Source organism: Anneissia japonica, unplaced genomic scaffold (genome assembly GCF_011630105.1).
Source record: "Anneissia japonica isolate Jap-2015-1 unplaced genomic scaffold, ASM1163010v1 scaffold560_len657749_cov147, whole genome shotgun sequence".
Classification (NCBI taxonomy): Eukaryota; Metazoa; Echinodermata; class Crinoidea; order Comatulida; family Comatulidae; genus Anneissia; species Anneissia japonica.
This window is the reverse complement of record NW_022754288.1, coordinates 155,582-167,799: the sequence shown is the minus strand read 5'-3', so window position 1 is coordinate 167,799 and position 12,218 is coordinate 155,582. Positions and strand designations below refer to the sequence as shown.

Below are 12,218 nucleotides of genomic sequence, written 5' to 3'. Positions count from 1 at the left end.
CAAAAGTGGTCCAGGAGCGAAGCAGGGAGAGCTCTGTAATTTTTATACAGTATATGATTATTGAATTTGAATATGAAGCTGATATACAAACCTGGCTAGTCGATAATTTAAAATGTGTGCTAATGTGATAAGTGGTGTCCATCATCAATTCTGGCACATTCCATCCCCACTCGATCGCCATAAGTTTCAAACCTAATAAATGACGGTCGACACCATCTCCAAATATGGCCTGAAATATATATAAAATATATTTCAAATTTAAATGTGTTATTAAAATAACTTGTTTTAAAAGTAAGTTGATGAGAGTCTTTGTACTGCTTTGTCATTTTTACAATTGAATAAGTTAATACTGAAATCATCCAAATATCATGGATAAGGGACAAATGAATGGACTGGACAAGAACTGACAGCCGCATCATCATCTGCTGGTGATTGAGAGTGTTGCGGTGCAATAGTGATGGCCACCGCAGCGGGATTCGCTCCATCAGACTAAAGCAAGGGAGATATATATACTGATTCGAGAATACTATTCATTTGTTCTTCACTGTTTTTAATTTAAAGTTCCACCATAAATGTCAGATTTCATGTCAAGTCTAGTGCTAGTTTGAAACAAAGTTTTGAAGAAAAAAATAAAAGACCTACTATGGAATTATTCGTGGGAAGATCACTTAACAAAAAATTAAATTATTTTCTTTTTATTTAACTTTTTGATTCTTATTTCCCTCACATTTTTCTTCTTTTTTTTCCAGTAATTTTTCAATGTCTGTAATGTAACCTTTAATTCTCTAAATTAATTTATTATTTTAATTATTCTTCTGAGTCTTTAATGTGTCAATTATAAGTTTTTTCAATTTGTTAATTATTATTTTAAATGTTTTCCTTAAATAATCAATTTTAAACATTTTCTGATATTTTTTTTTTATTTTTCTGTTTTAATTTTATTGATTTGTGTTAAAGATGTTAAAGATCTAGTTTAATTGTTATTCTTTATTGTATGTACTGAGGGTCCCAATTGATCAACTCTGGCTGGATAGACCACTCTCATAAAATATTGTTGAAATAAATGATAAATAAATACAAGTGTCAGTCCATGATCATGTTTTGTTGGCTTTTCCTATTTTTTTATTTCTGATCTTTTTTTTTCTTCTTCTATCCCGTTTTCCTATGTATTCGCAGAGTGTTTGGTCACTTTCTGTGCTTGATTCTTCTTCAAATTTTGTCCAAGCAAATATCATATATCAAAATGTGTATATTAAAATATGACATCATTCTACATATTTTGAATATTAACAAACAGGTAATTAAACTTTTATGTCAATGCCACTTGCATTTTCCAAAGTGTTTTGAACTAGCTACAGCTATGTTAAATACACAATTACTGTGAAATGCATGAACAATTTTTATCTATGTAAAAATTTAGTGTACCGGTATATATAAAATTATTCAACCAAATTAATACACCAGAGAAGGATTAAAAAAAAAAAAAACACTTTCACTCAACAGAAGGTTTTCTATAATTTTTATCATTACCTGTTGAAAAAAATTCAGGTTAAAAATTTGAAAATTAAGATTTTATTTGGTTACCATTCAATAATTATATTTATTAAAATTCAATTAAAATCCTTGATCTTACCAAATTAGTGTACTCCTTATGTGACTCAATAGCTTGCTTCATTAGCCGAACAAGTTCAGAATTCTGTGAAATCAAAATACATATATAAATACTTTCATAAGAATAACTATTTTTTTGAAATGAGAATTTATAGTAGAAAAATCATAGAAAATTAAAGAATATTGTTGAAGGTTCGCATGGAAAAAAAAAAAGGCTTACCGTTTTGTTGCCGTCTATCATTGATCTAACAAATAGATCAGAATCGGTAGAGCATGACCTGATTGTGTCGGTTCTCCCAAACTGGTAGCGCCTCAACGAAGCACTTTCATATGTTGCACAAGCCTCACCATAGCTTCTGTGGATGAAAAATAAAGTGGATCTTAGGATAACCAAGATCACCAATATCTAACGAACACACTGGAATAACTCCAGCCCAAACCAGTATACGTCAGATGTTCACCACAAAAAGTTAAAAGTACAGTAAAACTATTCCAGACCTATTTATCATGAACTTTTTTATAGATAAGTTAAGATAAATAACTTTCTTTGTTCTTGCAAAATAAAAACAAGGAAATTCCTCTTCCATTGACATACAAAATACAGTAAAAGAATTATAAATAAGAATTCACAACCATGAAAAACATCACAAGGCCTACAAACAGTTAAAATGAACAATAATATAAATTACTACCAATATCCAGTATTTAGTTACCACTGAATCTAACAACACCTTCATTGTATAATAGATGGATGGCGATTTCGCTTCGCACTAAGTTCTCTTAGTCTAATTCCAGACCTCATGAACATAAACAAAGTATATAGTGGATGAGATTGGTCTTTTAAGTATTTTGCATATCTAATTCTATTATCTAATTCTATTCCCATACATCTTTGTGCCATCTTCCTCACTCTCTCCATCTTTTTCTTATTATTACCACCAAAATCACCAAAGGTGCAGACAATGCCAAAAATAAGCACACTCTGTATCACAGATTGGTAGAAAAGTTTAAGAATTATTCTCTCAACATTTTAAAACAATCGTAATTTCCTAAGAAAGTACATCCTCTGACTGGCCTTTTTAACAATATTTTCACAATGTGTATCCCATTTTAGTTTTTCATTAATCGTAACTAAATAAATATCGCAAATATTTAAATTAACTGACTCTCTCAACATTATTACCATTAATTTCTACATTTTTATGTTCCGGATGTTGCAACTGAAAATCACTTCTTGATTAACAACAACCATTGAAAAATTGCCAATTTAATGATAATGTTGACATAAAAAAAGGCTTGAACTACTTTGACAGGCTGTCTAGATGCAAACATTCTTAGTGCATCTGTGTGTTGTGATCTTTCCAACCACTGCATGCAGTGGTCTCAATTATGGTTTCTCTGTTCAGATTATATTAGTCTTCCAAGTTAGTTTTAGGGTACAATAAAATATCTTTTTCTTTTTTCAGTCACAGTGCATGAGACCATAATGATATAACAATTCTGTTCAGAATGCTAAAACTAATGTTATAGTTTTATTCATTGTAACTCACATAGTTAAAGTTGAATGTTTTACTGATATATCAGGTTCTAATCTTCTAAACTTCTAATCACAAATTTAGCAACATATGCCTTCCTGAGATATGATTTAGATCAATGTTCCGCAACCTATGGGTCGCGACCCAATGTTTGGGTAGTGGACAAATTTTGATGGGTCGCATATCTCTTAAGAAATAAAATTACAGTAAACGAAAGTGCAATTAAATTGGGGTATGTGTGTCAGTTAATTTTTTTAATGCGTGCGTTAATCATGTTTCATGTTAAAAATGTACTATCAAAACATTTGTACTTCAGGTATTGACAACTTGAAGGTGTTAGTTTTATTTAATTTCAATGTGTTCGGCTTTCAGCTGAAAATTACAACAAATATTTTTCAATTTAATGTGTCTATGTCTTTGCATAACCCATACATACAAGTTATGTTTTAATTTTTACAGGTTTTAAATTGATGTTGTGGGGATGGTATTTTTTAAAAGAATCAAGGGGGTGATTCTTGTGATAACCGCTATCACTCGCGCGTATAAAACAACGGATTTATTGGCTTCAGGTTTGACGGGTCGAGTCTGAGTGCTTGACATGTATTTGGGTTGCAGAACGGGGATTTAGATAGATCAAATACCAAACATACACTTTGTAAGATTAATTTATAATCAGATAAATTTTGTCTGAGTAGGTTTAGGAAAGTGGTAATGCCTTTATATCTGACAGTACTAATTGTAGTGTGAGAAAAGATTCCAGATCTCACATGAGAAATTCCCATTAGATATATTACGTACTTGAAGTAGGCCAGCTGGAGAGCAATCTGGATGAATCCATCAGGACTAAGTTTATTAGCCTTCACAAAATCCTTGCCAAACAGTTTGAACTTAAATATGTGAAGATCAAGATCCTCAACCATACTGAAAAATATAAAATACACAATTAGCAAAAATGATGCTATGCAAATGTATGCATTGCAAGTGCATTAACATTTGTGGTTTAATTACAAAAAATACAACTAAGAATACAATTGAACCCCTATTAAAGGGGATACCTTCTGGACCAAAAAAAGTGTCCCCTCAATAGAGGAATGTCCACTGGACACTAACCAAAAACGTGAAGCTGTCCCCTTAATATTTTCATGAAATTCTGATTTTTTAATACTTTTATTTTTATATCAGTATAATTGAGTTTATAAAGATAACAGGAGCTATCAAAATATGTTTTATTTTATTATACTGTATGTTGATAAAATTTTGTTCTGCAAGTCAAACCTTCATTGGTTGTACATCATGTTCTCATTGTTTTTACATGTTATTTTTACTTGGAGGACACATGCATTTCCACCCGTCAATATGTGTTTGAATATATGTGTATACATAATGTACAAAATTTTTGTGTATAAAAGGAATGTGTTCATTACCTATCGATAGCTATTTTAGCATTTTCAATAGCCTCTTGTACATCAGGATTGATGTTGAACATTAGCCTCTTTGCAGGAGCAGGCTGCTCTTTACTGGGTGAGATATGATCTCCGACGTTGTCACTAAAAAAAAAACCAAAACAACTAATCAGCTTTCTATACTAGTATACCGTAAATGCTCAAATAAGCACTGCGGTGCTTATAACATTTTTAGGAGCTTCAGTGTGGTGCTTATTCGAGAGCGGCAACTATTGGCGTGGCGCTTTCCATGCCTGTTCCCATATTACCCATCTCATGTATTCCCATAGTTCAGTAGGCCTATCATCCTACGTCATTGTAAATTAACATTTATAAAGAAATGATTGTGTCTTCATTTTGTTTTTATTCATTTTAACATTGTATACATTGTATTTAAAACCTCTCAAAATGTTTCATTACACACAGGGTAATATTATACTCTTGTTTATCGCTGCGGTGATTTTTTTTCTAGAGCGGTGCTATGCAAAGAAATCAGGTTTGGTGCTGCGCTTATTTGAGCATTTACGGTATGTGTGTTTCGGAGAATATAAGACATAAAGAGTGTAGTAATAAGTTTATTAATAAGTTTACCAGTATGCCAATATATGATCAAGAAATGTTGCAATTGGTGGTCCTTCTGCAGGGGCATGCTCATACTGTAGGCCACATCTACCATTAGGGCCAATTATAACCTGAAATGCAGCATCAAACAATTAAACAATGTATTTCAAATACATTGTAATCAAACATTTATCACACACATCTGTAACTCTATTCTTAATTAGTCCAGGGTTACGAATCACACATTTTGTTACGAAGCTACAGGAGTTTAAACATAAGCTGTTTAAAGAACAGTACTTGAGAAACCAGCCTTCAAAGTTTACGATTACAGCCATCTCTCAGGCAGAGACCATCACAAAATTATTTAAAAATGTTGTTTTATCGTCAAACACAGCATGATGAAAGATGTAGTTTAATGCAATACAATAGATTTAGAAAATGTTGACACTTCAACATGTTTTAACAATTACCTCCACAACACTATTTGCGAGGAGGTGTGACTGGTTTGGCCAATTGCCCTTGGCACATACACACCAGATTTAAACTTTTTCATTGAATCTAAGTAAAGTTATCTGTGAATTGTGTTGGCCATTTTAGTAATGGCTACCAAAAAATGTGTTCTGCCTTTTTGTGGTGGTTCCCCTTGGTCAACTTTTTTTTATACTAGTAATGCTACGTCAGTAGATAAAGTTTGGTTCCCCCAGAAAATTGTCAAGGAGGTCCTGGTTTTCACTATAGGCCTTTATTGCTTAAAATAAAAATAATAGTATTTTTCTCCAAAATCTTTTTTTATTACCTGTAGAGTCTTATCAGCCCACCTGTTGCCACTGTTAAATTGGCTTCCACCTCCATGCAACAACTGGCGTCCAAATTCACTGTCAAGTTCTTCTTCAGGTACGGATTTAAATTTCTCATCCAAACATAACAATACAAATCCGCGATTAATCTTGTCAAACGTTGTACGATTGGTTCGATCTTCATAGACAGAAAAGAAGAAAAGTCAAGGAATGCTCATTTCCAGCCATCTAGGAACTAACATTTTAATTTTTTTTCAAACCCCCTTATTTAAAATTCTAGATCTGCACATGTCAGTGATAATGTTAAGATAAATTAAACTTACCTTGATTTCAAATTGTTCAAATTATCTATATTCTATTCTAAGATTGGTACATATCTATACTGCAGTCACAGATACCTGTACAGTACTTTTGTACACATTGAAATGTAAAAATGTGTGCTGTAAGTTTTCTAGCTTTCCGGAAGTAACTTGCACAAGCAGCACCACCATCGGTGTAATCTCAAACATTTATATATTCATATTTTTAAAATTTATTTCTTTCACATCCAACAGCAAGTATGTCACTTGCCACTTATAGGATGGAACGATGCTTTCTAAACTAAAGTCTATTAAGAGGCTTAGGGAGTGGAGTTGTTTTTGGTAGTGAGAAAAGTCCTGCTGTGACAGGAATTGAACCCTGGGATTAGAAGGCAAGCATCCACTAAACTACAGTATTTAACTCCACTCCAAACTAAACTATGGCATTATACTATACAATAACACCATATCTTATAATATAATGTCGGGATATGGTAATGTAATATCCAGTACGAGTTTAATGTTAAAAATAAACCCAAAATTTAAAGATCTTATGCACAGCTAACATGATGACATGTATACAGTAAGATTGTGTGCATATTTTTTTAAAGTGAGGCATGTTGTAGCAAAATGGTTAAGTTGTAGCAAAAATTGAAATTGAAATTATTGGTATTTTCAGATACCTGTGTATGTGATCATTAAAATGAGCGGCTATTCATTGAAATTGGACATATATTTCAAGCCAAAGTTCTTGGAAAATGAAAGTACAGCACTCTTAAGTCAAGATAAACATGATTGTGAGAAATTGCCTTCCAAAGTTATTTGTGCATTCATTAGAATTAACTATCAAAATAACGTTAAATAAACAATTTGTTGACCACTTCAGAACTAATACTTTGGGACATGATTATTAAGACATTAAACTTTCGATCTATAGTGAAAAACAAATTTGGATTTTTAGGCAATTAGGCGCCCATAATTTATAGCTCATATACTCAATACTGGCCTTCGCGACAACTTAACCATTTTCGCCACGACATGCCTCAAGTATTTGTGTTTAATACAAACTGTGTCTTGAGACACACAAAGAAATACATAAGAATTTTGACAGATTATTGTTTGCATAGTAATATTCAAAGTAAATTAGTGCTTTTCATATGTAATAACAAACAAGGTGCAAGTTTCATGGGGCTGAGGTGGTATTTCTTCCATCTGTGAAAGTTCCTCACTATGCTCGCCACTGAAAACAGCACATGCATCTTCAGAAATCGATTAAATATTAAGACCTCAAATTATCAAAAATGCTTGAGCTCCTCCACCTCAACCCCAGCAGGGTTTCTTCCCCTAAGCATTCCCCCCTCCTAGACAGTTTGGTCCACAAAATTACACCCGCCCAATAAAAATCCTGCGTATGGGCCTGGTACTGTATTGTCTTGTGAAATTGAATTGTCACCTACAAGTAGGACAGTGATATATTTGTGATTGACAATCCTTGATGCATGTGTTGTGTACCCAAATAAATAAATTTCAAAAAATAAAATAAATGTAGTGGTATTGATTTCAACAAATTCCAATCCATCATTTCATTTCCGATTACTACAAGAGTATTGCCTTATTTGACACACCTTGTTAAAATATTTTAAAAAAAATCATACCTTTGCTCATTTCGTTGTATATTTTTCCCCAGGTGTTTCTATTCTCTGAGGTGAGAATACCAACAGGTGTACTGGGGTTTTTAGATTTATTAACAATGTTACACAGCTGATGATAAATTTCGCTTCGGGTTAATGGTGTCCACCCATTCTTGAACAAATCTAAGGAAAAGAACTGCAAAGAAATTATGAAATACATTATTGTATAAAAAATGAGAAGATAAACAGTTTTAACTTTTTATGTACAAACATATTAAATAGCACTAGTAATTTTGTTTTACTGTAATTCTATTGTGTACTCTTGTAATTGCAACTTGCAATTTGTCCCTTGGCCTAGATAAGTTGCACATGAGTACAGTACCTTTTTGAATAAATCAAACACAGTGATATATGTTCCCGACAGCTTATGCTACGTTCATTAGAACTTGTGAAGTCGGTGTTTCCCAGTTCACAACTTGTGAAACGCGTTCATCTGGTCGAACTCGAATAGAATTTTCTTCCTCGATTTGCAGAAGTAGTGTGGAAAATGGCGGATGTGACACAAACGAACAGATGTATTTATTGCAATTTCTTTAAGTAATATTATTTCGGATAAAAAAAAAAGAATTTTTTGTATGTTTGATTTGCACTGTATAACATTCTGAAATGCACTTTACGGAGTCCTAATTCAAGCTAATTTAACATAGGCTAGGCCTAGGCCAAGGAGCACATCCGTGTGAGGGCGCTTGTCTAAATCCTGAATAGGAAGAAAAAATGCCATTATTTTACCATTCGTCAAATGAATGCACTCTTCTCCTGTTCTTGCATGTTACAAGTTGTGAAATCAGTTTTCACAAGTTCTAATGAACGCAGCATTACCGAGGTGTGATTTTCTAGGACAAATATAATGGTCATTTCTAATGAAAAGGCAGTCATTTTCGTTTAAAATCTCTTGTTCTCTGCTCTGTTTGCCGCAGTGGTAATGGTTTGCCACAATGAATTAGAAGCATCACAAGGGTAGGCCTTCACATGATGAAAAGCCCATATCCCTATTATATTACCTTTGAAATACCACAAACATACTTGTGCAAGTATCCATGTAGCCCTAGTCATGTATAAAATGCACTGAGAATCGACAAATACCCCAGTAGGGTGTTTCAGAGGTCATTTGGTATTAAGTGTCCTCTACCTAACCAGGGGTGAATCAATTGTTTTTTGCCAGATGCGCAAAAAGGTTCAGTCATACACTTAGTTTCACTGTGATTTCAAAGCAATCATATGCCATGTTAGGCCTTAATTTATGTTGTACTGTATGCTTCATGTACATAAGATCTTTGAATGATATTATTCATCTCTAGTGAATTGTAAACTACAGTACAGAAAGCCAACGTTTACCAATTGTACCAGACGGTCCTATCTTACTCTAGGCTTACTGTTCAGGACTACGACATTGAGCGTTTGGGCGCCTGTGCCGCTGCATAATATTAGCACTAGTAATTACCGAATCTGGTACTAAACAAAATAATGAGATCCATGTAGCTTTGCTTAGATGCATAAATGCCTACCTTACATTTATCTTTATTGTTATTAAATGTGTAAATATTTATACCTGGTTATTGTGAGCAACAACGATATGTTTTGAAGAATTGCTTCCATCTGCTGGGTAGGTAACAATTGAGTCTATTTTACGTCCTGGAATGCGGCATGACGACAAAATCTTATAGTATTGATCCATGCACAGAGGTGAACCACCTAGCTTATCAACTGGAAGGGTTTGGCTGAAAATAAACATCGAGTTTCATTTAAAATAAACAAAACAACAGATTCTACATGCAATATTTATATGTATATGCATATTATTTCTATCACTTTTATTCATCATTTACTAAAAGACCTTTACACAATAAATTGAACAATAAAAAAAAAATATCCCACACTTGTCATATTAACATGCAGGGGTACCACAAGACAGATACGACGTAAACAAATAACATCAAGAAACAATGTAAAACAAGAAAATTACTAGACAAACAGCACTTTTCACACTAACAAATTTTATTAAGCTTTCAATCATGCAGTAAAACAAATAAATAAGGAAGTATTGTCAAGCAGTTAAAGGACATGGACCAGACCTTCCCAAAAAGCAGAGAACGGGTCTTAACAGTTGAACCATGTTGAACAGAGGTGGGTTTGTCAAGGTGGGTTATCTGTGGCGTAATATATACTATGATGAAGCTTATAAAAAAATAAATTTTTGAAATTTTGTCTTTAAGAGGGAAAGGCTTTTGAACAGTTAATGGTTTTATTTATACAGTAGTTTTAAGGAATTTATTGTATCAGAGAAAGATGAACCCCTGGAACCCACCTCCTGAGCAACAAAATCGACCACCTTGAACCTAGAATGTCCGAAATCAGTGGTACAATTTTGTTGGTTTTGAATGTATGAGCATTATCATTTCTTAATTTCTATGTACAGTATATATACAAACAGTACTATTGTATTTCAAGGATAGTGGGTAACTGAATCATAAGTTGACATATTCTGTATTATTAATTTTTGTTTTATATTTTACGGACATAACTCTGATGACGCATCGAAAATAATGACTGAGAAATGTGTCAAGTTTTTTCACCATGACTTTAATTAATCCCCTTGTTCCACTATTGTACAAAAGTAAGGGTTTAACGAGTGCCTTAAAACTTTTCTTTTTACTTTTGTATTATATTTCCATAACCACTGGTTCACCAATTAGAGAGCAAGTTTTTATTAACATTTCTCTAGACCCTCATCCTCAATACAGCCTCTTTTGATGCATGTGAACATTATCTCTAATAACGGCAAGCTCCAATTCTGGTAGATTCTGTTAATTTCCTTGTGGTATTTCGACAGGGAGATAAAATCATCACCCTGCTTATGTTAGTTTTGAGGGGTTGTTGGCAATATGGGCAGTATGTGATTGATACAGTACAAATTCAAGGGAGATTGATATGAAATCGCACTTTCTTTCATTAATGGGTAAATATCTCTGATTGATTCTAATTTTCAATAAACTGTGGCAAATTACAAACTACAGTATATCTTTGTAAATTCATTTATAATGCATATACAGTAGTTGAGAAATTTTATTTAGTGTGCAGAAAATAAAAGATTGTAATCATCAACAAAGCTTTAAGACATATGTGAGGTCTCACCACGAAATCATTTTGAGATAATCACCAAAATAGGTCAAAGTCAAAATTTGTACACAATTTTGATTTTAGGCCATGGGGTGAAGCTCAAAAGACGTCTAGAAAACGAATTCCGTTCCGATCTTTTCATAATAAAAAATTTAGGCCTACAATAGTTAAGTAATATGTATTGAATCAAATATAAAAAGTTCTACAAAAATATCTTCTGCAATTTTAAGAAAATTACCGTTTTATTACGTTCGTAGGCTACTAGTCGTTGGAAAACACACCGCGATACAGCGGGGTAGAAGCACGTCGCGATCATACCATGAGCTGTCCACTTGCGTCAACTCGCATGAAATCGCGTCATTTCAGGTCAAATCGTGTTAAGTTTATATCGGATTGCGTCAGTACACGTCAATTTGCGTCAACTTACAGCATAATTATTGAGAAATTTCAACGAAAAAACTTATTTTATTATTGTAATTGCAATTCTTTGATATTCTTTTTCAAAACAATAATTGTGTAACAATTTTTTTTTAAATATATTAGTATTTTGACTCCTGTGGTCTTCTTTTTGACAATGTGTCTGCATCTTCCCTGTATGTGTATTTACTTATAAGTACACACTTTATTCTCACAGTATTTTTATATTCATATTCCTTTTTTTAAATTATTGTATTTATTTTACTTTCTAATTGTAATAAAGGATGAAATATAGGGAAATTTAAACTTGATGCATTGTTATGATATGCATGGATGTATATTCGTGTTGTATACTCTGGTTGACACATTAAATAGAAATTAAAATTTAATACTGCAATATGAAAAATTCATATTTATTTCTCAAATATCCTGAGAACTTCTCCTCCCTTCCTCTGAACTTGCTTATACAATATATAACTCTATATTTATGTACACATGTTATACATCTTAATAAAAGCTTCTTGCACTCTAGTGGGTCCGTTACTTTTTAAATTTTCTATATCTTACTTAATAAATACGGTGAAGCATTTCGCAGTCCTTTGTCATTGTGTGATTATGCTAATGATTCTAAAGTTCTCAAGGGTTACGCCGTTACGTTATACTTTTTTTAAAATTTTGTACATCATACATAATGAATAAAAATAGATAATACTTTACGTACTCCTGTGTCATTGTGTGTTTAGTCTCA

General features: G+C 32.7%; 1 protein-coding gene across 1 annotated transcript in view; it reads right to left on the bottom strand.

The window, feature by feature from the left end:
• The window catches only part of LOC117123157 (carnitine O-acetyltransferase-like), a 23,263-nt gene that overhangs the window by 4,530 nt on the left and 6,515 nt on the right, over window positions 1-12,218 (bottom strand). Inside the window, exons 4-12 of the mRNA XM_033269007.1 lie at window positions 9,486-9,659; window positions 7,901-8,072; window positions 5,946-6,124; window positions 5,180-5,280; window positions 4,571-4,693; window positions 3,945-4,067; window positions 1,832-1,967; window positions 1,634-1,696; window positions 92-229 (exon numbers count right to left, since the gene is read on the bottom strand). Of these exons, the coding sequence (XP_033124898.1) occupies window positions 92-229; window positions 1,634-1,696; window positions 1,832-1,967; window positions 3,945-4,067; window positions 4,571-4,693; window positions 5,180-5,280; window positions 5,946-6,124; window positions 7,901-8,072; window positions 9,486-9,659 (1,209 nt within the window). The remainder of the gene's footprint in view (window positions 1-91; window positions 230-1,633; window positions 1,697-1,831; window positions 1,968-3,944; window positions 4,068-4,570; window positions 4,694-5,179; window positions 5,281-5,945; window positions 6,125-7,900; window positions 8,073-9,485; window positions 9,660-12,218) is intronic.